Below are 27139 nucleotides of genomic sequence, written 5' to 3'. Positions count from 1 at the left end.
GAAGAGAGAGGGTGTCTTAGGGAGCCCAGGTCATCTTGTTGTAACAAACAAACCCAAACTTTCTTGTCATGCATGTCCAATGCAGATCAGACAGCCGGCTTCCAAGCAATGGCTTGAACCGAGGCTCCTTGCATTATGTGGTTCCACTTCTGAGTCCCTCACTTTCTGTTACATCAATTCTACCCACATTCTATTGGCTAAAACCAGGTACAGGGCCCCAGTTAGATGAAAAGGGAGCTGGGAAAAAGGGTTTTTCTATTGGCTGATGTATTAGTCAGGGTTTTCCAGAGAAACAGAACCAGTAGCACACCACACACAAACATTTAAAGAGATTTATTATGAGGAATTGGCTCATGCAATTATGGAGGTTTACAAGTCCCAAGATGTGAGTTAGCAAGCTGGAGACCCAGGAGAGCTGATAGCGTAGTTCCAGTCCAAGTCCGAAGGCAGGAAAAACCAAATGTCCCAGCTTGAAGGCACTCAGTTAAGAGGAGTTCTCCCCTACTTGTGGGAGCATAAGGCTTTTTGTTCTTTTCAAGCCTTCAACTGATTGGATAAGGCCCACCCACACTGGAGAGGATAATCTGCTTTACTCAGTCTACTGATTCAAATGTTAACCTCACTCAGAAACACCCTGAGAGACTCACCCAGAATAAGGTTTGACACATAAAATTATTAACCATCAAAGTCCAGAAAGAAAATGAAAGGGTTTGTTGAACACACAGTATTATCTCTGCCACAGAGGTGATGAGGGGAAGGGGAGGTAAGGCTGATTTGGTGTAAAAAGAAACTTGTCTGTGGTGGGACAGTTCATTGAAAGGGAAGTACATCCTTTAGTGACCCTCTCAGCTCCAGGCCCATGGAGAACCTTAGAGGAGGAGAACATACAGCAAAAAATCCAGGTGTTATGTCGATGATGGGCCTGGTAGCTCTTATCTTCCTATAATGAAAGACCCTGGTGACAGCATTTAGTCGATTTGATAGTTTTTTGGATCTCAGGACACAACTAGGATGTGAAGAGCTGCCCACACAGCAACAATGGTGAAAAGAGGAGGAGAGGAAACTCAGCTCCCAATAAGAGGCTTGGGAAGGACCTTCTTTATGTGGTGAAGCTGCATACTCAATATATATGGAATCTAGAAAAATGGTACTGATGAATGTAGTGACAGGGCTGGAATAGAGACTCAGACATAGAGAATGGACTTGTGGACACAGGAGGGGAAGGGGAGGCTGGGATGAAGTGAGAGAGTAGCATTGGTAGATATCACTGCCCTGTGTAAAATAGATAGCTAGTGAGAAGCTGCTGCATAGCACAGGGAGATCAGCTCGGTGCTTTGTGATGACCTAGAGGGGTGGGATGGGGAAGGTGGGAGGGATGCTCAAGAGGGAGGGGATATATGTATACGTAGAGCTGATTCACTTTGTTATACAGCAGAAACTAGCACAACGTTGTAAGGCAATTATACTCCAATAAAGATGTAAAAAAATTCAGGGCCAAGAAAAAGAAAGCTGCATACTCAGTTCTGGGGGAGTAAGCCTGACCCCACATTCCCAGGAAACCTAATAAGTATGTTCCTCACAGAGGCTAGAACAAGGCAAAACACTGAGAAGGAGACCAGAACTTGGTGGGGGAGGAGTTTGAGAGCTGGAACCCCAGGAGGTTTGGCAAGGATGTGGAAGCTAGAGTTAGAGACAGCACAAATTACCCCCCAGCCACGTAGGCACACAGGAAGCAGTGGTCCCAGGTGTTCCCCTTTGTATCTCCATGTTCCAGTTTGTCTAGGCTAATGGAGCAGGCATTGTCCGACAAATTTGGGGCACCTTTAGGAATCCACTTTGGCAATCATATCAAATATTTATTCCAACAAGAAAACATTGCATAATATATTTTGCCCATTTTTTGGTGGGAAGAATGCATGTAAATATGTATGTTAAAAAACAACTAGAGGATATAAAATAAAATATTACTGTGGTTTAAAAAAGTTAATTTGAAAATCCTTGTAGACATCTCAATACTTTCCCCCATCCCATATAGCAAGAACTTCTGTCCTGGTTAGTATTATGGTTCCTGATGAGGGCAAGATCTTGCATTCTTGAAGTTTCACTCTTGAGTTAGAAGAGCTTATCTCAGATCCATAGGAGACCAAGAACAGTGGCTACCATGATCACTAGCCAAGTTGCAGTCCAAGCTACTCCAGAGGATGGGGCTGAAAGAACAAGAAAACACAAAAAATTTGGTGTCTTGATTAATGTGTTGAGAAGGGTCAAGGGTACTGGACATTGGCATGGGAGCTTATAGAGCAGGGGAATTATTTCCTCCCGCAATCCAGACCCGGTGTGCCTGGGACATCCTTTTCCCAGATTGAGCAAAGCTCAAACTCCCATATGTAAAGTATAAAGAGTACAGAAATCCCTTAAATATCACTGGCTTAGCTGAGTCCTGTACTTGAAAGTTACCTTGGCACATCTGTGGACCTGGGAAAGAATCACTCTCCTACACTGGGCAGCAATTAAGTAGGGCAGAGCTTCAGGTGCAGTTGATAATATGATGCTATGCACTAACTTTAGGGAAGGAAGTATTAGTTCCCTTCCCTGTTTCTCTACACTACTAACCATCAGTACCAAATAGGAGGAAAAAAGGGGTAGGAAAAAAAAAGAAAGGGAAATAAAGAGACACAGAAGGGGAAGGCAGGGGAGGGGAGGAGAGGATACTGATAAATTAGGGAAGAAGAATTAGGGATAATTTTCTAGGATAATTTGGATAGCTAAAAAGTGACAAGATGGGCTTAACCCTTCAAAAAATAGATGTATTATTGCTTTCATCCTCTCTGTGAACGAGCAGCCACCTTCATTCAATAAAGGACAGGGATTGTTTCTCTTCCTTTTTCTGGATCTCAGGATATGGTGGTGATAAAAAGGTGGTGTTAGAACCACCCAGCCAACTGGAAGTCTTATGGTCAGACACCAAAGTGTCATACTGGGTCTATGGTGGCAGAAAAGTAGGGCATATCAGGAAAGACTAGAAGAGACATGACCAGTTAGTTGGGAATAATACTGAACATACAGTTTCCATAGCTCATGTGTGGGAGCAGAGGTAAAGAAATCAGCACAGATGGGCAGAGTAGACTGGGTCCAAGAAGACCATGAAAGAGCTATGTCTCCAGGGGCCATGATCCCTGATGATTGGATATGACAGCGATCTCAGGTAAATGTTGGCACCACAGGTATGAGTTATTCTGGAGGGATTTGTACACCAGGGCTTGGGGATATGATTTCAGGTGTGTGGAGAGTACAGGGCCTGAAATGCTGAAGATGGTGATCCAAATTTATTAAGTGGTTGTCAAATCCCTAGTGTCTCTAGAATTAAAAGGATTGGGCCTAAGTTAACTACCATTCATTGAGGACTTGTTAGATACCGTGCTAGGTAGTTATCTGTATTGCCTCGTTTAATCCTTATAACAGTATGAGATAAGAACTATTATTTTGTCTTATTTAAGAAGGACATGACTTCATACAGAGTGAAGTAAGTCAGAAAGAGAAAAACAAATAGCCTAGGCTAATGCATATATATGGAATCCAGAAGAATGGTACTGATGAACCTACTGGCAGGGCAGGAATAGACACGCAGACGTAGAGAAAGGACTTGAGGACACAGTGGGGGAACGGGAGGCTGGGATGAAGTGAGATAGTAGCATTGACAGATATACACTACCAAATGTAAAATAGTTAGCTAGTGGGAAGATGACGCATAGCACAGGGAGATCAGCTCTGTGCTTTGTGACCACCTAGCGGGGTGGGATAGGGAGGGTGGGAGGGAAACTCAAGAAGGAGGGGATATGGGAATATATGTATACATACAGTGATTCACTTTGTTGTACAGCAGAAACTAATACAACATCGTAAAGCAATTATACTCCAATAAATATGTAAAAAAAAAAAAAGAAGGACATGACTTGGAGAAGCTAAGTAACTTGTTTAGCTAGTAAGTGACAGTCCCAGGATTAATCCCAGGTGTAACTGACTCCAAAACCTATGCTCATAGCTACCCCACTATGGGACCTGTGTAGGCTTGAGAGAGAATGAGGAGTGATGATCTAATGAGAGGATCCTCCCAGGAGACAGAGAAATCTGAAACATGAAACCCAGAGTTTGCTTTTCCAACTTCATCAAGGAGCATACACCTGGGGAAGAGCAGAAAGTCTCTACCTTAGGATCAGGCTCTCCTGTTCACCACTTATTCTCGCTCATGCTCGTCCCTTGGCCTTTTTCTCCTTCACTGCCTACCAGAAATGCCTCTGTGTTGCTGTGCAACAGTGTCTGGACTGTTCCCCTACTTGCTCTTTCTCTCCCTGCTCACCCTGAAATCTCAGATTATCCTGCAAGGACACTGGCCTCAGATTTCAGGACCATGCACTGTTAGAGCACGGCAAGAGAACGGGAAATCAGAGCCCCTGTGCCAACTGCCCTTTGCAGATGAGGACACTGAGCACCACAAAGCCGAGGTGAGCTGCTGAGAGGCAGTGAACCCTCTCAGCAAGGCAGTGAAACCTTAGAGAACCCAAGTCTTCCATGCTTCACAGACACATTTGGGATTCTCCACTAATTTCTGTGCCAGGAGGCTGAATAAGATCTCCACACTTTTCTTCCTTCAAGAGAAAACTAGTTACCCTGTGCCCACCTCAGCTCCCCTGGCAGTATCTCTTACCCAGTACACAGGGTGAAGTGAAGTTGACTGTGTTATTTTGGCTGCTCACAGGATTGCTGACTTGGCAGGTATAAGACCTGGAGTAGTTTTGTGGTACATGGGTCACTTCAAGCACACTGCTCTGGAACTTTGTTGGAAGGGACTGTGCATACCAGGTGTAGTTTACAGGCTGGTCCTGGATCACACAGGACAAGGTCAGGTAACACTTGTTCACTTCCTGTGTCTTCTTGACTTTTATGACAGGCTTTGGTACAGGGTCTAAAAATGAATACGTTAAGATGAGACAATGGGTTTATGCATTTATGAAGCATTTATGCTGGGAGGGTTTAACCAACAAAGTACAAAGGGAGCCCCAGAGGGCTGCAGGAGCAGTCATGGAGAAGAGGCCCCTGCAGAGGGAGCCAGTGAGCAGCTTTGACCTCTGGAGGCTTCAGACTGAAAGAGTTACTCCTTGGAGTGAAGCTAAGCTGGATCCAGAAGGGGAAGCCATGCGCCCAGAAACAAAAATGGGGTTATGACCATCTTTGGGCCAGAAAGAACAGCAGAGGTTTAGCATAGAGATCAGCAGGGTTGGACTTGATATCCCAACTGTCTGAGCTACTCAGGGCCCCTTTTCTAGCAATGGTCCACACTTGGCACCTTGGCCTATCAGTCCTTCAAGAGTTCTTGGGCTCAGATTCAGCAAGAGTCCTGGGGTAAGAGGTACCACCCTATACCTTTCCTGGATGCTGGCAGAACTCCAGAGAAGAATCTCATGGAATTCACAGGCAAAGTCAGTAGTGATGAACAGCACTGCATCAGTTAACTTTGGTATCTCAGTGCCAGCCACAGAGCAGGTATTCTATAAGTATCTGATGAAAGGGATAGGTGGATGGATGGATGGATGGATGGATGGATGGATGGATGGATGGATGAATCAGTTATGTGATACAAAAGACAAAACACTTGCTTTACAGTGAGACCAGCCTGTGTCCTGGACTTGGCCCTGGTAGAGTGACATTAGGCAAGATAATTAACCCCTTGAACTTCCTTCTTGCATGTAAGATGACTCTGCTTCACAGCACAATGTTAGTAAGATACAATGCCATCGTCCATGAGGAAGTGCTTTTGCAGGGTGTAAGCGTTACATGCATGTTGGAGGTCACAGCATTATCACTGCTGTCATCCTGCAGCCAGATTGGTTGAGAGGTAATCCCATCATCTGCTCCTTCCTTGATTAGGACTGCTTTACCTGAAATCCTCTAGGGTCTTTTCCTTCTGGTCAAAGGTAAAACACTTACAGAATCAATACAGCTCAGATGTCATAGGATTAAAATGTGGCACAGAACTGACCGAATCAGTGCTGGCCTCTGGGTTGTACGTCTGTGAGGGGCAATGGACACTCTGCCATCTGACCTCCTGAGCTCTAGGTCCATCTCCTCCGTGAAACCCTATCAGATTTCTGGACTTCTCCTGCATACTTTACATGAGCAATCTTCACACTGTCTTTCATCATTTCCTGTGGTGTGGCCTCAAGTCTTGCATACCTTCCTCATTTCCCATGGTGAGCAGCAAAGCCCTGAGCACATTGTGGACAGAGACAGCTAGGGCAGACTGGCTCCAAGATGCCCCCTTGAGTTGTCAGAAATTCCTGGGCTGGACTGAAGGATGATTCTTCTGCTAATCGCATCCTCAGTGTCTTATCCCTAGGCAAGTGCACTAAAGCCAAGCCAGCTTGTGGATTTTAAGATATTCAGAAATGTTGCAAGCTGGTTGTGAAACCGTTAGCATTTTGGAGGTGGCTGTGGTGGGAGTATTTACCACAGAATTTGGTAAATGATATAAATTTGGGATTTTTTAAAAAAACCACTGTGAGAGCCTTTGACTCTTTCCTGTTCCCAGTACATCTTGAATGTTCAGGCCATATGACATGGAGGAAGTGAGTGAGAAGGGGATTTTAGCCTCTTAGACCATTCTTCCTCCCCTTCAGCCCTTCTTCACTCTTCTAAACCCCTTGCATTGCTTTAAATAGTCTTATTTTTCTTTTTTTAAAGAAATTCTTTTTTGCTAAAGGTACTTCAAATTGGTCTCCATCACTTGCCATCAACAGAATCTTACCTAATGGGGCAGAGATGGCAAGATCTTTCTCCAAGTTCACACAGCTAGTAAGTTACTGACCAGGGTTTTAAACTCAGGTCTGTCTGACTCCAAGTATAATGTTCTAGCCCTTACTTCACATATACTGGTTAGGCTGGCGCTAGGAGTGGAAGTTTTTGTCCCACTCATTCAGAAAGGTAAAACCACTCTTGAACAGCTCTTGTCCAATCCTTTATCTCTTCTATCTTTTTCCTTATGTTTGATGAAGTCTTTGTTCAGTTATGTTATTAAGAAGAGCTCAGAACTGATTTGGGTTGGTCACAGGAGAGCATGAAGAGAACAGGGAGGAAACCATCCTCACTGTTTTCTTTACCTTCAAATCTTAGACTCCTTAATGTTAGAAGAGGTTTTAAATGTCCCAGAGTAATCTACTTCGAGTCTGGCTGGCCCAGCCTCACTTCCAAGTGGAACTGGCTCCAGGAGAAATGAATTAAGCCTATCCTGAGGTTTTTCTCTCCCCCTCCCAGGGAGAGTCCCCTCCCAGTGGTCTGTCCAGGGCCCCGGAGTGGGGACTTGCCCTTTGGTTCCCCTAACTCACCAAGCACCATCAGTGAGATCTTCCATTCGTCCTCGTCCCCAGTGTCCTTCAGCACCATCAGGAGGTAAGTGCTGCTGTCCTCCTTCTGTACATTATGGATGTGCAGTGTGCCACTTTGAAGATCAAGCTTGACCCTGTCCTTAAATTTAGTATTGAAGTATTTAGGCTGACCAGATTCCCATTCTACAATCTTCTGTTCAGTAGTATAAAACCAGGTGAGTGATTTGCAGTTACTTGGCAAACTGGAGATTGGCAGACTCACGTTGCTGCCGGAGATGGCATATTTTGAATAATCTGCCAATGAGAATCAGAGTGAGTGAGACACATTTTAGAGAAAGCAGAGCTGCCCAGTGGCCCAGGCTTTGGCCTGGGCTGGTGGAACAAAGAAGAAGGAAGAGCCCTTTGCTTGGGAGCAGTGAGTATGATCTTTATCAGAGGGCCTGACCCCTGATCAGGAACTCAATGAAAGTCAGAGTTTGAGAAGTGGGCATGAGGACAGGAGATGTGCTTATAATCTGTCTAATTCTGCCCTAGACAATAAAGGAAAAGGACACTGAGCCAGCCCTGGCTCTCTCTCTTACTCTCATAACAGGACATTTTCAAAGAAAATGATGATGAGTCACGTCTCCTCTCTGTGCTTGTGTTCCTTGTGGTTCAATTTAGTTCTCCAGCAGGAGGTAAGAAGTAAAGGAGAAACACGGTTAGAAATGAAAGGGAACCAGAGTTAGTCAGTGGTAAAGTATTATAGGAGAGTGAAAGCATTTTGTTAATAAAAATGTTGTGCTATTTTTCTGGCTTTTGTGATTTTTGTATTTGTCAACTTTTAAAAAAACTTGTGATACACTGGGCTTTCTTTTCTCATTCTAACTACATTCATATGTGCTCCTATTTGTATTTACAGTTCTGTTCTCTTTCTCATGAGGGCACCCCAAATTGTATAAGCCTCAGTTCTAAAAAACCTGGTTTCTTGAATGCAAGGAGAAAGAAAAGGTGATAGCCAGAAGACATAAGATGAAGGGAGGTCTGCTAACTCTCTCTGTGGAGGGAGGAAAACTAAGTGTAAATGTATAGGCTGAGAAAGAGCAGTAGAAAAAAGCTAATGGTAGAGGAAAGAAGAAATATGATCTATATCGCTCTTACCTCATATACTGTCACACAAAACTTCATATTAACATCGTATCTATACCTATTTACTTTCCACATGTCTATCATTTCCCAAAACATTCTTTTCAATAAAGATTCAAAATGCCTGTGTCCCCAGGTCTTTCAAGTTCCTAGTCACTAATCCTTCCAACCATCCATCTATCCATTCAACAACCAGTTATGGAGCATTTAATCTATGCCTGGTGCGTTCACAGACACACACAGGCATTTATTTCCACAGTGTTTCTGATTGATCTATTCCATACTTTATAATCTCTGACAGCCTAGGTCAGTGTTTTTCAACATTGGCATTATTGACTTTTTGGACCAGAGAATTCCTTGTTGTGAAGGGCTGTCCTTGTGCACTGTAGGATATTTAGCAGCCTCCCTGGTCTCTGCCCACTAGATGCCAGTAGCATCATTCCAGTTGTGACCATCAAAAATATCTCCAGACAATGCCAAATGCCCCCTGGGAGGAAAAATCTTCCTGCCTTCATTCTGGTTGAGAACTGCTGGCCTGGGTCATCCTTGATAGACTCTCCAACAAGTCTCAGACATATGCTTAGGGAGATAGCACAACCCACAATTAACTACTTTATTTCTCAGTAAGAAGTCACAGCCAACCACCAAGATGGCTTTTTTTTGAATCATTACACATAACTGGTGAAGGAAGGAGGAAGGAAAGCTACAATATCCTGTGCATATCTATATCTTAGAACTCAGATCATATTAAAATGATCCATTTAATGTCTATTACTTGCCTTTATCACCAGACCACATGCTTCTTAAGGACAAAAAATGAGTCTTATGAGTTTAACTCATTTTCCATTGTAGTATGATGGTTAAAACCATGGGCTCTGGGGACTTCCCTGGTGGTGCAGTGATTAGGAATCCGCCTGCCAATGCAGGGGACACGGGTTCGAGTCCTGGTCCAGGAAGATCCCACATGCCGCAGGGCAAATAAGCCAGTGCACGACAACTACTGAGCCTGTGCTCTAGAGCCCACGAGCCACAACTACTGAGCCTGTGTGCCACAACTACTGAAGCCCACGTGCCTAGAGCCCATGCTCCACAGCAAGAGAAGCCACTGGAATGAGAAGCCTGTACACTGCAACAAAGAGTAGCCCCAGCTCGCCACAACTAGAGAAAGCCTGCGTGCAGCAACAAAGACCCAATACAGCCAAAACTAAATAAATAAATAAAAGAAAAAAAAAAGATCATGGGTTCTGGAATTAGACTATTCAAATCCTGGCCCACTTATTAGCTGTATAACCTTGAGCATTTTACCTAACATCTCTGCCTTTGTTTTAGTATTTATCTTACAGAGTTTGTGAAGGGGAAGTTCATGTGTCAAGTTTACTGAGTTAAAGGATGCCCAGATAGCTGGTAAAACACTATTTCTGGATCATCTATAAGGGTTTTTCTGGAAGAGATTAGCTTTTGAATCAGTAGACTGAGTAAGAAGATCACCCTCACCAATGTGTGTGAGCATCATCCAATCTACTGAGGACCAGAATAGGAGAAAAAGGCAGAAAAAAAGGCAAATTTGCTTTCTACCTTGAGCTGGGATATCCATCTTCTATTACCTTTGGACATCAGTGCTCCTGGTCCTTGGACCTTAGGACTTGGACTAGGAATTAGACCATTGGCTCCCCTGAAGCCTCTTTGTGGAAGGATGAATGAAGATGAGTCCACTGAGAATGAAGTACACAGAGCATATAGACTCAAATCATGAGTCTATATATTCTCAGGCCTGTGGATCTGTACTGGAACTACACCTGTAGCTTTCCTGGCCTCCATCTTGCAGATGGCAGATAATGGGACTTCTCCAAAGAAGTACATAATATGGGTTATGTTTCCATAACTGCATGGGCCTCATAATAAATCTCTTTCTATATATTTATATATATCCTATTGGTTCTTTTTCTCTAAAGAACCCTGACCCAGAGTTACACAAATAAATGCTTAGAATACAATTAAATTAATACAAATAATCAATACACATAAAGTACGTAGACTAATACTTGGAAGATTAGTAAGTATTCAATAAATGTCATGTATTGTTTTATTATTATTACCTACGTTAATTTTGTATCCATAACATCTAGTACTATGCATTAAGTACTGAGATGTTTAACAACTGCCTGTTGAACTTACTTTATTGTACCAAAACAGTGGTAAAATAAGGACTAGACTAATGATATATTTTTTAGGAATGACTGCCTATATGTGAATCTGGAAGAGTGAAGAATGTTGAAGTAGGGGCCAAAAATCCAAAAACCTGTAGCAGCTCCTGAAGAAGCTTTCACTTGTAGGGTAGGTCTAAAAGTAAAAGACATCAGCATGCACAAAAGAAAAACAAAACCAGGTCTTTGGCTAGGACATGTGATGATAAGAAAGAGGTCCCAGCACCATGGTAAGACCAGAGAACTTATCTGAAGCTTCCTTGGGGAAGGAGGAATGAAGATGAACCCAATGAGGAATGAAGAATACAGAGCATATAGACTCAAGTCATGATCCAGACCCAGTTATAATACATACCATTTCTCCTTGTGAGAATGTAGTCTGCTTTATAACAATGAGATCTTGTTTGTCCAGGGTATCCCCAACATGCTCAAAAGAACTTCAAACTAAAGTGTGAGGGGGAGGGAGAAACTATAACAGACACATAATCACTAAGACTGTGAGCTTCTCAAAGGCAAAGACCATGTCTTACTCAATTTTGAATCCCCACAAAACTTGGCTCACATTTGTTGTTTAGTATAGACTGAAAGAATGAATGAATGAATGAATGACAGGGACAAAAAAGCATACATAAGTGTTCCCAGTCGTCTCCTCATGACCTCCTACTAGTCACATTTTTCTTATTTTTACTCCCATTTAGCTTTTTTTTTTTTTTTTTTGCTTACTTCTTAAGATTGATTTGGACTGAAAAGGCAGAGAGGAAAGGAGAAGATAAACCTCCTGAGGGGCCACTCAGGTTGGTTTAGGAAATAGGGGTGCTATAGTATTAAGGCTCAAAAGAGTGAGAATCTGTGGGCAGCAGATGAATGGGATGGTTTGAGAAGACTGAAGAGGACAGGAGAGGTTATGATAGGAAGTATCACTATAGCTTATAAGTTGATTCCCTTTAACATCCTTTGAGAGACTTCAAGTAGAAATTTGAGTTACTATTTAATTACTTATGACCAATGAACTGTGTTTCTTAAGTATCATAATGTGCCCAAACTGGGCCAGTGCAGCCCTGTCTTATGGTTGGGTCCTGAATAAATGAATAAAAGATGACTATTATGACATAGACAGCAGAGGAGCAATGGAGAAGCCGCCCAGAAACTCTCAAAAGAAACAACATAAAAGAGTGTTGAGGAGACAGGAAAAGATGGCGGAAGAGTAGGACGCGGAGATCACCTTCCTCCCCGCAGATACATCAGAAATACTTCTACACGTAGAACTGCTCCTATAGAACACCTACTGAACGCTGGCAGAAGACCTCAGACCTCCCAAAAGGCAAGAAACTCCCCACGTACCTGGGTAGGGCAAAAGAAAAAACAGAGACAAAAGAATAGGGACGGGATCTGCACCAGTGGAAGGGAGCCGTGAAGGAGGAAAGGTTTCCACACACTAGGAAGCCCCTTCGCAGGGAGACTGCGGGTGGCGGAGGGAGGAAGCTTCGGAGCCGCGGAGGAGAGCGCAGCAACAGGGGTGCGGAGGGCAAAGCGGAGAGATTCCCGCACAGAGGATCGGGTACCGACCGGCACTCACCAGCCCGTCCGGGCGGGGCTGGGAGCTGAGGCTCGGGCTTCGGTCGGAGCGCAGGGAGAGGACTGGGGTTGGCGGAGTGAACACAGCCTGAAGGGGTTAGTGCACCACGGCTAGCCGGGAGGGAGTCAGAGAAAAGTCTGGAGCTGCCGAAGAGACAAGAGACTTTTTCTTGCCTCTTTCTTTCCTGGTGCGTGAGGAGACGGGATTAAGAGCGCTGCGTAAAGGAGCACCAGAGACGGGCGCGAGCCGCGGCTAACAGCGCGGACCCCAGAGACGGGCATGAGATGCTAAGGCTGCAGCTGCCGCCACCAAGAAGCCTCTGTGTGAGCACAGGTCACTATCCCCACCTCTCCTCCCCAGGGCCTGTGCAGCCCGCCACTGCCAGGGTCCCGCGATCCAGGGACAACTTCCCCGGGAGGACGCACGGCACCTCAAGCTGGTGCAACGTCACACTGGCCTCTGCTGCTGCAGGCTCGCCCTGCATCTGTACCCCTCCCTTCCCCCGGCCTGAGTAAATCAGAGCCCCGGAATCAGCGGCTCCTAAATTTAACCCCGTCCTGTCTGAGCGAAGAACAGACGCCCTCAGGCGACCTACACACAGAGGCAGGGCCAAATCCTAAGCTAAACCCCGGGAACTGTGTGAACAAAGAAGAAAAAGGGAAATTTCTCCCAGCAGCCTCAGAAGCAGCAGATTAAAGCTCCACAATCAACTTGATGTACCCTGCGTCTGTGGAATACCTAAAGAGACAACGAATCATCCCAAATTGAGGAGGTGGACTTTGGGAGCAAGATACATTATTTTTTTCCCCTTTTCCTCTTTTTATGAGTGCGTATGTGTATGCTTCTGTGTGAGATTTTGTCTGTATAGCTTTGCTTTCACCATTTCTCCTAGGGTTCTGTCTGTCCGTTTTTTGTTTGTTTGTTTTCTTGTGTTTTTTTTACTTTTAATTTTTTTCTTAATAATTATTTTATTTTTTATTTTAATAACTTTATTTTATTTTATTTTATTTTAGCCTCTTTCTTTCTTTCTATTTTTTCTCCCTTTTATTCTGAGCCGTGTGGAGGACAGTCTCTTGGTGCTCCAGCCAGGTGTCAGGACTGTGTCACTGAGGTGGGAGAGCCAACGTCCGGACACTGGTCCACAAGATACCTCCCAGCTCCATGTAATATCAAACGGCAAAAATCTCCCAGAGATCCCCATCTCCACACCAACACCCAGCTCCACTCAACGACCAGCAAGCTACAGTGCTGGACACCATATGCCAAACAACTAGCAAGACAGGAACACAGCCCCATCCATTAGCAGAAAGGCTGCCAAAAATCATAATAAGACCACAGACACCCCAAAACACACTACCAGACGTGGACCTGCCCACCAGAAAGACAGATCCAGCCTCATCCACCAGAACACAGGCAGTAGTCCCCTCCACCAGGAAACCTACACAGCCCACTAAACCAACTTTAGCCACTGGGGACAGACACCAAAAACAACGGGAACTACGAACCTGCAGCCTGCGAAAAGGAGACCCCAAACACAGTAAGATAAGCAAAATGAGAAGACAGAAAAACACACAGCAGATGAAGGAGCAAGATAAAAACCCACCAGACCTAACAAATGAAGAGAAAATAGGCAGTCTACCTGAAAAAGAATTCAGAATAATGATAGTACAGGCGATCCAAAATCTTGGAAATAGAATAGAGAAAATGCAAAAACATTTAACAAGGAACTCGAAGAACTACAGAGGAAGCAAACAATGATGAACAACACAATAAATGAAATTAAAAATACTCTAGAAGGGATCAATAGCAGAATAACTGAGGCAGAAGAACGGATAAGTGACCTGGAAGATAAAATAGTGGAAATAACTACTGCAGAGCAAAATAAAGAAAAAGAATGAAAAGAACTGAGGACAGTCTCAGAGACATCTGGGACAACATTAAATGCACCAACATTCGAATTATAGGGGTCACAGAAAAAGAAGAGCAAAAGAAAGGGACTGAGAAAATATTTGAAGAGATTATAGTAGAAAACGTCCCTAATATGGGAAAGGAAATAGTTAATCAAGTCCAGGAAGCACAGAGAGTCCCATACAGGATAAATCCAAGGAGAAACACACCAAGGCACATATTAATCAAACTATCAAAAATTAAATACAAAGAAAGCATATTAAAAGCAGCAAGGGGAAAACAACAAATAACACACAAGGAAATCCCCATAAGGTTAACAGCTGATCTTTTAGCAGAAACTCTGCAAGCAAGAAGGGACTGGCAGGACATATTTAAAGTGATGAAGGAGAAAAACCAACAACTACGATTACTCTACACAGCAAGGACCTCATTCAGATTTAATGGAGAAATTAAAAGCTTTACAGACAAGCAAAAGCCGAGAGAGTTCAGCACCACCAAACCAGCTTTACAACAAACGTTAAAGGAACTTCTCTAGGCAAGAAACACAAGAGAAGAAAACGACCTACAATAACAAACCCAAAACAATTAAGAAAATGAGAATAGGAACATACATATCAATAATTACCTTAAATGTAAATGGATTAAATGCTTCCACCAAAAGACACAGACTGGCTGAATGGATACAAAAACAAGACCTGTATATATGTTTCCTACAAGAGGCCCACTTCAGACCTAGGGACACATACAGATTGAAAGTGAGGGGATGGATAAAGATATTATATGCAAAAAGAAATCAGAAGAAAGCTGGAGTAGCAATTCTCATATCAGACAAAATAGACTTTAAAATGAAGACTATTACAAGATATAAAGAAGGACACTACATAATGATCAAGGGATCAATACAAGAAGAAGATATAACAATTGTAAATATTTATGCACCCAACATAGGAGCACCTCAATACATAAGGCAAATACTAACAGCCATAAAAGGAGAAATTGAGAGTAACACAATCATAATAGGGGACTTTAACACCCCACTTTCACCAATGGACAGATCAACCAAAAGGAAAATAAGTAAGGAAGCACAAGCTTTAAATGATATATTAAATAAGATGGACTTAATTCATATTTATAGGACATTCCATCCATAAACAACAGAATACACATTTTTCTCAAGTGCTCATGGAACATTCTCCAGGATAGATCATATATTGGGTCACAAATCAAGCCTTGGTAAATTGAGGAAAATTGAAATTGTATCAAGTATCTTTTCCAACCACAACACTATGAGACAAATATCAATTACAGGAAAAGATCTGTAAAAAATACTAACATATGGATGCTAAACAATACACTACTTAATAACGCAGTGATCACTGAAGAAATCAGAGAGGAAATTAAAAAAATACCTAGAACAAATGACAATGAAGACACGACGACCCAAAACCTATGGGATGCAGCAAAAGCAGTTTTAAGAGGGAATTTTATAACAACACAATCCTACCTTATGAAACAGGAAACATCTCAAATAAACAACCTAACCTTGCACCTAAAGCCATTAGAGAAAGAAGAACAAAACCCCCAAAAGTTAGCAGAAGGAAAGAAATCATAAAGATCAGATCAGAAATAAATGAAAAAGAAATGAAGGAAACGATAGCAAAGATCAATAAAACTAAAAGCAGTTTCTTTGAGAAGATAAACAAAATTGAGAAACCATTAGCCAGACTCATCAAGAAAAAAAGGGAGAAAACTCAAATCAATAGACATAGACTGAAAAAGGAGAAGTAACAACTGACACTGCAGAAATACAAAGGATCATGAGAGATTACTACAAGCAACTCTATGCCAATAAAATGGAGAACCTGGAAGAAATGGACAAATTCTTAGAAATGCACAACCTGCCAAGACTGAATCAGGAAGAAATAGAAAATATGAACAGACCAATCACAAGCACTGAAATTGAAACTGTGATTAAAAATCTTCCAACAAACAAAAGCCCAGGACCAGATGGCTTCACAGGCGAATTCTATCTAACATTTAGAGAAGAGCTAACACCTATCCTTCTCAAACTCTTCCAAAATATAGCAGAGGGAGGAACACTCCCAAACTTATTCAACGAGGCCAACATCACCCTGATACCAAAACCAGACAAAAATGTCACAAAGAAAGAAAACTATAGGCCAATATCACTGATGAATATAGTTGCAAAAATCCTCAACAAAATACTAGCAAACAGAATCCAACAGCACATTAAATGGATCATACACCATTATCAAGTGGGATTTATTCCAGGAATGCAAGGATTCTTCAAGATAGGCAAATCAATCAACATGATACACCATATTAACAAATTGAAGGAGAAAAACCATATGATCATCTCAATAGATGCAGAGAAAGCGTTCGATAAAATTCAACACCCATTTATGTTAATAACCCTACAGAAAGTAGGCATAGAGGGAACTTTCCTCAAAATAATAAAGGATATATATATAACAATCCCACAGCCAACATTGTCCTCAATGGTGAAAAACTGAAACCATTCCCACTAAGATCATGAACAAGACTAGGTTGCCCACTCTCACCACTCTTTTTCAACATTATTTTGGAAGTTTTAGCCACAGCAATCAGAGAGGAAAACGAAATAAAAGGAATCCAAATTGGAAAAGAAGAAGTAAAGCTGTCACTGTTTGCAGATGACATGATCCTATACATAGAGAATCCTAAAGAGGCCACCAGAAAACTATGAGAGCTAATCAATGAATATGGAAAAGTAGCAGTATACAAAATTAATGCACAGAAATCTCTGGCATTCTTACACACTAGTGATGAAAAATCTGGAAGTTCAATTAAGAAAACACTCCCATTTACCATTGCAACAAAAAGAATAAAATATCTAGGAATAAACCTACCTAAGGAGACAAAAGACCTGTATGCAGAAATTTATAAAGACACTGATGAAAGGAATTCAAGATGATACAAATAGATGGAGACATATACCATGTTCTTGGATTGGAAGAATTGACATTGTGAAAATGACTCTACTACCCAAAGAAATCTACAGATTCAATGCAATCTCTATCAAACTACCACTGGCAATTTTCACAGAACTAGAACAAAATATTTCAAAATTTGTGTGGAAACACAAAAGACCCCAGATAGCCAAAGCAATCCTGAAAACGAAAAACGGAGCTGGAGCAATCAGGCCCCCTGACTTCAGACTATACTACAAAGGTACAGTAATCAAGAGAGTATGGTACTGGCACAAAAACAGAAATGTAGATCAATAGAACAGGATAGAAAGGCCAGAGATAAACCCATGCACATATGGTCACCTTATCTTTGATAAAGGAGGTAAGAATATACAGTGGAGAAAAGACAGCCTCTTCAGTAAGTGGTGCTGGGAAAACTGGACAGTTACATGAAAAGTATGAAATTAGAGGACTCCCTAACACCATACACAAAAATAAACTCAAAATGGATTAAAGACTTAAATGTAAGGCCAGAAACTATCAAACCTTTAGAGGAAAACATAGGCAGAACACTCTATGACATAAATCACAGCAAGATCCTTTTCGACCCACCTCCTAGAGAAATGGAAATAAAAACAAAAATAAAGCATTGGGACCTAATGAAACTTCAAAGCTTTTGCACAGCAAAGGACACCATAAACAAGACCAAAAGACAACCCTCAGAATGGGAGAAAATATTTGCAAATGAAGCAACTGACAAGGGATTAATCTCCAATATTTATAAGCAGCTCATGCAGCTCAATAACAAAAAAACAAACAACCCAATCCAAAAATGGACAGAAGACCTAAATAGACATTTCTCCAAAGAAGATACACAAACTGCCAACAAACACATGAAAGAATGCTCAACATCATTAATCATTAGAGAAATGCAAATCAAAACTACAAGGAGATATCATCTCACACGGGTCAGAATGGCCATCATCAAAAACTCTAGAAACAGTAAATGGTGGAGAGGGTGTGGAGAAAAGGGAACACTCTTGCACTGTTGGTGGGAATGTGAATTGGTACAGCCACTATGGAGAACACTATGGAGTTTCCTTAAAAAAATTACAAATAGAACAACCATACGACCCAGCAATCCCACTACTGGGCATATACCCTGAGAAAACCATAATTCAAAAAGAGTCATGTACCAAAATGTTCATTGCAGCTCTATTTACAATAGCCCAGAGATGGAAACAACCTAAGTGTCCATCATTGGATGAATGGATAAAGAAGATGTGGCACTTATATACAATGGAACATTAACTCAGCCATAAAAAGACAAAATTGAGCTATTTGTAATGAGGTGGATAGACATAGAATCTGTCATACAGAGTGAAGTAAGTCAGAAAGAGAAAGACAAATACTGTATGCTAACACATATATATATATATATATATATATATATATATATATATATGGAACTTAAGAAAAAAAAATGTCATGAAGAACCTAGGGGTAAGACAGGAATAAAGACACAGACCTACTAGAGAATGGACTTGAGGATATGGGGAGGGGGTAGGGTAAGCTGTGACAAAGTGAGAGAGAAGCATGGACATATATACACTACCAAACATAAAATAGATAGCTAGTGGGAAGCAGCCACATAGCACAGGGAGATCAGCTAGGTGGTTTTTGACCACCTAGAGGGGTGGGATAGGGAGGGTGGGAGGGAGGGAGATGCAAGAGGGAAGAGATATGGAACATATGTATATGCATAACTGATTCACTTTGTTATAAAGCAGAAACTAACACACCATTGTAAAGCAATTATACTCCAATAAAGATGTAAAAAAGAAAAAGAAAAAAAACCTTCTGCACAGCAAAGGAAACCATAAACAAGACCAAAAGACGACCCTCAGAATGGGAGAATATATTTGCAAATGAAGCAACTGACAAAGGATTAATCTCCAAAGTTTACGAGCAGCTCATGCAGCTCAATAACAAAAAGCAAACAACCCAATCCAAAAATGGGCAGAAGACCTAGACATTTCTCCAAAGAAGATATACAGACTGCCAACAAACACATGAAAGAATGTTCAACATCATTAATCATTAGAGAAATGTAAATCAAAACTACAATGAGATATCATCTGACACTAGTCAGAATGGCCATCATCAAAAAATCTAGAAACAATAAATGCTGGAGAGGGTGTGGAGAAAAGGGAACACTCTTGCACTGCTGGTGGGAATGTGACTTGGTACAGCCACTATGGAGAACGGTATGGAGGTTCCTTAAAAAACTACAAATAGAACTACCATATGACCCAGCAATCCCACTACTGGGCATATACCCTGAGAACACCATAATTCAAAAAGAGACATGTACCAAAATGTTCATAGCAGCCCTATTTACAATAGCCCGGAGATGGAAACAACCTAAGTGTCCATCATCGGATGAATGGATAAAGAAGATGTAGCACATATATACAATGGAATATTACTCAGCCATAAAAAGAAATGAAATTGAGCTATTTGTAATGAGGTGGATGGACCTAGAGTCTGTCATACAGAGTGAAGTAAGTCAGAAAGAGAAAGACAAATACTGTATGCTGACACATATATATGGAATTTAAGAAAAAGAAATGTCATGAAGAACATAGGGGTAAGACAGGAATAAAGACACAGACCTACTAGAGAATGGACTTGAGGATATGGGGAGGGGGAAGGGTAAGCTGTGACAAAGTGAAAGAGCAGCATGGACATATATACACTACCAAACGTAAGGTAGATAGCTAGTGGGAAGCAGCCGCATAGCACAGGGAGATCAGCTCAGTGCTTTGTGACTGCCTGGAGGGGTGGGATAGGGAGGGTGGGAGGGAAATGCAAAAGGGAGGGGATATGGGAACATATGTATATGTATAACTGAGTAATTTTGTTATAAAGCAAAAAATAAAAAATAAAAAAAAGAACTACCATACGACCCAGCAATCCCACTACTTGCCATATACCCTGAGAAAACCATAATTCAAAAACAGTCATGTATAGGGCTTCCCTGGTGCGCAGTGGTTGAGAGTCCCCCTGCCGATGCAGGGGACACGGGTTCATGCCCCGGTCGGGGAAGATCCCACATGCCACAGAGCGGCTGGGCCCGTGAGCCATGGCCGCTGAGCCTGCGCATCCGGAGCCTGTGCTCCGCAACGGGAGAGGCCACAACAGTGAGAGGCCCGCGTACCGAAAAAAATAAATAAATAAAGTCACGTACCAAAATGTTCATTGCAGCTCTATTTACAATAGCCAGGACATGGAAGCAACCTAAGTGTCCATCAACAGATGATGAATGGATAAAGAAGATGTGGCACATATATACAATGGAATATTACTCAGCCATAAAAAGAAATGAAATTAAGTTATTTGTAGTGAGGTGGATGGACCTAGAGTCTGTCATACTGAGTGAAGTAAGTCAGAAAGAGAAAAACAAATACCTTATGCTAACACATATATATGGAATCTAAGAAAAAAAAAAAAAAGGTCATGAAGGACCAGGGGTAAGATGGGAATAACGACACAGACCTACTAGAGAATGGACTTGAGGATATGGGGAGGCGGTAGGGTAAGCTGTGACAAAGTGAGAGAGTGGCATGGACATATATACACTACCAAATGTAAAATAGATAGCTAGTGGGAAGTAGCCGCATAGCACAGGGAGATCAGCTAGGTGGTTTGTGACCACCTAGAGGGGTGGGATAGGGAGGGTGGGAGGGAGGGAGAGGCAAGAGGGAAGAGATAGGGGAACATATGTATATGTATAACTGATTCAATTTGTTATAAAGCAGAAACTAACGTACCATTGTAAAGCAATTATACTCCAATAAAAAAAATTTTTTTAAAGTGTGTTGAGTAGAGCATTCATGGTTTCAGTATCAACAAATCAATAAAAAGCAGCTAAGGGAAACCTTGAAATATAAACCCAGTAGCCTCTCATGGGCTGAGGCTCATGCTTGAGAATAACAAAGGAAAAGTGAGTTTGGGGAAAAGAATTTGAAAAAGAATGAATATATGTTTATGTATAAATGAATCACTTTGCTGTACACCTGAAACTAACACAATATTGTAAATCAAATACACTCCAATATAAAATAAAAATTAATTTAATAAAAGCAAAGTGAGTTTTGCTATGAAATATCTAATGAAAGGGTGGGTTTAAAAAGCAACATGAACCTAAAGATAGAAACAGTGCAAAGAATGCTTGATTTACCATAAAAAAAGGGAAAAAAATATTCTAGTCTTCTGGAAGGATTCTTTAATCCAATCACAATTTGAAGAAAGATGCATTAATATTACTAAAATAGATTGTAAAAATTAATGCACAGCCATTGTAGTACAATTTGGGATATCAAGGTTATGGTTTAGTCTGTTGCAGAGGATTGTCTAATAAATTCAGATAGATAGATTCACTTATATTTTTCTTATATATATTTATGTACTTTTTCAATTTTTAAAGTAAATTGAAAAAAAGCTTGATTTGCCTTCCTAACAATTCCATGTTTTAGAAGTAGAAAACTACTTAAAGAAAAGTACTATTCTGATTTAATTCTATCAAGAAGAAGTAGTTGGTTATGTGTGTGGATGTTTAGGATAAATTAACTGTGTTTACCTGTAGTTTATAACAGAAAATGAAGCAGATCTTTCCTGTGCTTACCCATATTTCTTGTCTGTAGAGAAGCAAAACTAAAACGGGGGGGGGGGGGGATTCAGATCAAAGGAAGTTGTAATTTCATACAAAAAGTGTCTATCCAGGAAGGAGAAAGAGGTCCTAAAGGGGAAATTCTGATTATTCTAAAAACAAGTCATGTGATTTCTAGTAAAACTTTGAAGAACTGAAAGAGGTGAGTTTTAAAGATATTAATATAGAGTTACCTGGAGCTCTCTAATGAGATCAACTATTTAACAAACCTGTACAAACCTTTCAAGGAATTAATTTGTCAATAGTTATCAAGACTCCAGATGTGTGTCATGGTGGACAAGATGAACAGAGAGAGTGCCATTTCCGGAGATGGGAAGTCTAATGAGTTTAATCGGCCAGATTGCAATGAGTAAATTGAAGGTGAGGAAGTCCCAGTGTTGTGGTGGCTTGTTATGCAGCAGTAGATAGCTGGAACAAAGATGGGGAGTTAGATTTTGGAAATGTGTTTGGAGAGTCTGGAGAAGTTTAAAAAGCAGTTAGAAATTCAGGTCTGTGTCTCAGGAGAGAGTTCTGGGCTTTGGAGTTTCCTTATGTTCTTATCAGTTCTTATCTACCTCAAACTGTATGTGGTCACAAATCACAGAGCAATTTCACATTCTTTATTTCTTTTGACCTTAACAATAACCCCTTGAAAAAATGGTGAGCATATCCATAACAGAGTGGAGAAAATTGAGGCTCAGGAAGCTTTCACAATTTATAGAAAGTCCCATGGCATGGAACTCAGAACATAGGTCTTCTGATTCCCAGTTCAAGCTGTTTCCACCACACTCTGTTTCCACCACTTGTACTGAAGGGAGACAGGGAAGATGCCTACTAGTGATGAGGGGGCCCTGAGGTCAGAGAGCTGAGAAACTCAAGTCTGAGGAGGGATTAAGGAGAAGATTTAAAACTACTTCTTAAATTTCTTCACAAGAGCATCCCTTACTGGGGAGGAGAGAATTACTATACCCCTAGGGAGATCTGGACAGATAACCTGAAAGGAAGTTCTTTGATGTCATTCATTCATAGGATTAACAATTATTTATTGAGCCCATGCCATGTTCTAGGCACTGTGCCAGGTTCAGCACTGGACAAGGTCCCTGTCCTCACGGGGCTCAAGGAAACAGACAATCAAGCAGTTCACCAACCATAAGTTGGAGAGTGAGGTTTCCAGGAGGAAGTCACATGAAAATGGAACGCTAAGGGAGGAGCTGGAGAGAAGAGAGTGAAGGAAATTTTAAGCAGAAGGAAAGGCATTTATATAGACCTAGAGGTAAGAGAGACAGAACCTCCTTCAAGGCAAAGAGCAAAGTTAAATTTAGATGAAATGTGGTTATGTGGTGAGGGAGTCAAAAATTGAGGATAAAAGGACCATCTGTAGGCATAATCTAGACATAAAAATATTTAGACACATTGACCTAAGTCTAGAAAAGTCCTGAAATATTCCAGTTCTCTTGGGGTCTCTATCTTTCCCAACAATTGGATGAATACTTCATGCCAGCCCCCACTCCCAAGGTCATATCAGTGTCCTATGAGTAGACTCAGTCCCATGGAGCCCACACAGCCATGAGTACCCTGAAGACATCATGTCTCTAGGCTTACACGGCCTAAGGGAGCAGAATTTGCCACCCTAATATATGTTTCTTTGGTATATTAATTGTTTTAAGCTGGTTATTTTCTAAGGAAAGGGAAGATGTGGTAAACATTCTGAAAACCATGTAGGAGTTACCCTTTTGTAAGAAACATTTATATTTGTAAGGGAAATTTTCATTTGTAAGGGTGTCTCCCTCTCTGTACCGGAAGAGGGCAGAGAGGGAGACCAAATCTCTAGAAATTCTTATCAACGGAGTTGACCAAGTCACTAGAAACTCTTATCAACGGAGAAGGCGCTAACTTATGCCTGCCTAACAACCTTACCCTTGTTTACTGTGCTTTTCCTGATAACCTCCCAGAACTGTCACCCTCAACATCCTCTTTTTTTTTCTTTTACAACTTTATTGGAGTATAATTGCTTCACAATGGTGTATTAGTTTCTGCTTTATAACAAAGTGAATCAGTTATACATATACATCTGTTCCCATATCCCTTCCCTCTTGTGTCTCCCTCCCTCCCACCCTCCCTATCCCACTCCTCCAGGCAGTCACAAAGCACCGAGCTGATATCCCTGTGCTATGCGGCTGCTTCCCACATCCTCTTTTGTCTTTAGCTGAGGATGGTATTTAAGGTGAGGGCTTCAGCCATTATGGCAAGTTACGCAGGTTTTCTGGGTTTCTCCCATGTACACAATATTAAACTCTGATTTTCTCTTGTTAATATGTCTCATGTCAATTTAATTCTTAGACCAGCCAGAAGAAACTAGAAAGGTAGAGGAAAATTTCTTCCTCTCCTAAACCAGTCATAAACCAGATCCAATGTATTACCACCCTGAGAGGCCTTGCATGAGTGGCCAACAGGGTTTCCTTTAAGCATTGCTATCTCATCTCCCTAAAAGTTACATACTGTCATAATTCTATGACGTTATATTTGCTTCCCATACGAACATTCACTTTTACTCATTTTTTCCCATAGTGGTGAGCATTAAAGCCCCTTAAATGAAAAAGACCTGAGTATTTATTAGGGGGAATAGTGAGAAAGACAATAGCTTAGCTCTCAATTCTCAGACAGGTACTGGAGGGCTGGGGAGATGTAATAGGGAAAGGAAAGTTAGCACACGAGGGGACCAGAACAAGCCCATGGCAGAAGAATGAACCTGAACTCTTAATCAGATGTTTGGGGGTTCCTCTTATACTGAGTCCTCTGTTCAGACTCTCACTCAGAGACCCTAGACAAGTTTCCTTTCCCACAGTTTTGATCTCTCTCTGGGACAATGACAACATCATTTACCTTTGCTCACGACGCAACTCCTTGCATAGACAAAGGTCTCAAAGAATGCCTCAAGGAGCACAACACACCTGAGCATAAAATGTGGCGGCTATCAGAGTAGCTTCCTGTTATTCACAATGCAATTAGACTTTACAGAGGACAAGTCACAGCACTAAATATGAAGGGCCTACTTCCCCATCTCACCAAGGTCCTAATTTTCTCACGTCCCCTTGGGGAAAGAGATGGAGTCTGATTCTCCAGGCTAAGGATGGCTCCCCAACTCACCACAGCCCTGCTACTAGGATGAAAATACCTGCTGCCTGGAGCCCCTACTCCACTTCCAGGTGGAACCACACCCCATATTCCCTTTTCCGTCTGACAGGGCTTTCAGTGCACAATTAGAGGCAGACAATTTGTGGAAAGTACCTTGTATGATGGTTGCCAGGAACAAATGAGGCAGCAGTAGAAGTTCCAGAGACAGAGACAGTTCCCACCTTCTGGAGCACATGTTACTCTCCAGATCTTCCCAGGAACTCTGGAGACAGGCCAGAAAGGGACCGAGGGCTCTCTTGAATTAGTGTCTTAGGGTTAGAGAAAAAAAAGCACCGAGCTCTTCTCTCTATTCAGCAACTCGTGGGTGGGGCCTGGGCACCAGAAACAGGAAACCCCATTTTTTTTTTTTTTAATGCAAGCACAACGGAAATGAACCATTTTGTTTGAATGTGTGTTCGTTTTGTTTTCTAGTGAGAGGATCCATAGCTTCTACTGGTTTTCAGAGGTGACAGTGCTCAGAAAAGATTAAAGACCCCTGGTAGAGAGTATCTGCTTTTGGTTTCCCAGTTAGGAATCACCCTGATTAATCCAGAGGCTAAAATTTGCAGGTACCCACCCAAGGGGGTTTCTGGCCTGAGCCAACTTTAAATCATGTGAGGAGTAGATCATGTGTGGGTAGGCTGAGAGCACAAAGTGTGGGAAACCAGATCTACACAGTTTGAATACTGGTCTCCCACCCCCAGGCTCTTGTATTTCAGGCCCATCCCTCTTGTACCTAAATGAATTATTTGCCCATCCAGGACAATTTGGAGACCCATAAGGTAGCCACAGTCCCTGATACAGCATATTAGTAGCTATTTCCAAATTGGGGACATTTCTGATTCTCAACATGAAGATGACAAATAAAAACACTGCTTTCCTCAATCTCTGAACTCTTGTCTTGGAAGTAGTTACCTTCCCCAAAGGATCAGCATGGGGAAATGGAGTCGGCTAAATACCGGAAATTGTATGACACTTGATCATATTGGAACCCTGTAAGGTGAGAAGGACAGGTATTACTACCTGCATTTCCAAACTGAAACTCAGGGTCAGACTTGCCTGAGGTCATGCTTCAGCTCCAGTCAACCCCAGTTTTCACTCAGATCTTCCCCCAACGTGGACAACAGTAAATACTTGGACTAGAAGATAAGATGAGACAGGAGTAGAATGAGCAAGGTTGAAGTGGAGTTAACTAAGGAAAACTTTAAAGTGACCCATGAAAAAGAAGCTGAGGAGGAGTAGGTGGAGTCAAATGACAGAACAGGGCAAGGGATGGAAGTCAAGGGCATGGGATTTGCTGAGACTGACTCTTCTGAGGATTTTTCAAAAGGGCTGTTGCCCAGTGGGGTTTTTTTTTGTTTTGTTTTTGGTTTTTCTCTTGATCTTTCTTTTATTTTAATTTTTGAATTTTATATTACTTATTTTTTATACAGCAGGTTCTAATTAGTTATCCATTTTATATATATTAGTGTATACCTGTCAATCCCAATCTCCCAATTCATTACATGACCACCACCACCACCCCACCGCTTTCCCCCCTTGGTGTCCATAGGTTTGTTCTCTACATCTGTGTCTCAATTTCTGCCCTGCAAACCGTTTCATCTGTACCATTTTTGTAGGTTCCACATATATGTGTTAATATACGATATTTGTTTTTCTCTTTCTGACTTACTTCACTCTGTCTGACAGTCTCTAGATCCAGCCACGTCTCTACAAATGACCGAATTTCATTCCTTTTTATGGCTGAGTAATATTTCATTGTATATATGTACCACATCTTCTTTATCCATTCGTCCATCGATGGGCATTTAGGTTGCTTCCATGACCTGGCTATTGTAAATAGTGCTGCTGTGAACATTGGGGTGCATGTGTCTTTTTGAATTATGGTTTTCTCTGGGTATATGCCCAGTACTGGGATTGCTCGGTCATATGGCAATTCTATTTTTTAAGGAACTTCCATACTGTTCTCCCTAGTGGCTGTATCAATTTACATTCCCGCCAAGAGTGCAAGAGGGTTCCCTTTTCTCCACACCCTCTCCAGCATTTGTAGTTTGTAGATTTTCTGATGATGCCCATTCTGACTGGTGTGAGCT

At 41.7% G+C, this 27139-nt stretch overlaps 1 protein-coding gene across 1 annotated transcript; it reads right to left on the bottom strand.

Annotated features, from left to right (window-relative positions):
• Positions 1 to 370: 370 nt before the first annotated feature.
• Positions 371 to 25307, bottom strand: CD48 (CD48 molecule). Its single transcript, XM_081224829.1, has 4 exons — positions 25161 to 25307; positions 7380 to 7673; positions 4706 to 4963; positions 371 to 2207 (listed from the first exon to the last, which is right to left on the bottom strand). Exons 1-4 carry the CDS (start codon positions 25240 to 25242, stop codon positions 2128 to 2130), a joined length of 714 nt encoding a protein of 237 aa, XP_081080955.1. The 5' UTR covers positions 25243 to 25307; the 3' UTR covers positions 371 to 2127.
• Between the last annotated feature and the right edge of the window lie 1832 nt (positions 25308 to 27139).

The sequence above is a fragment of the Mesoplodon bidens genome (genome assembly GCF_964165515.1).
Source record: "Mesoplodon bidens genome assembly, chromosome: 2".
Classification (NCBI taxonomy): domain Eukaryota; kingdom Metazoa; phylum Chordata; class Mammalia; order Artiodactyla; family Ziphiidae; genus Mesoplodon; species Mesoplodon bidens.
Note: the sequence above shows the minus strand (reverse complement) of the source record. Positions and strands in the feature narration are given on the sequence as shown.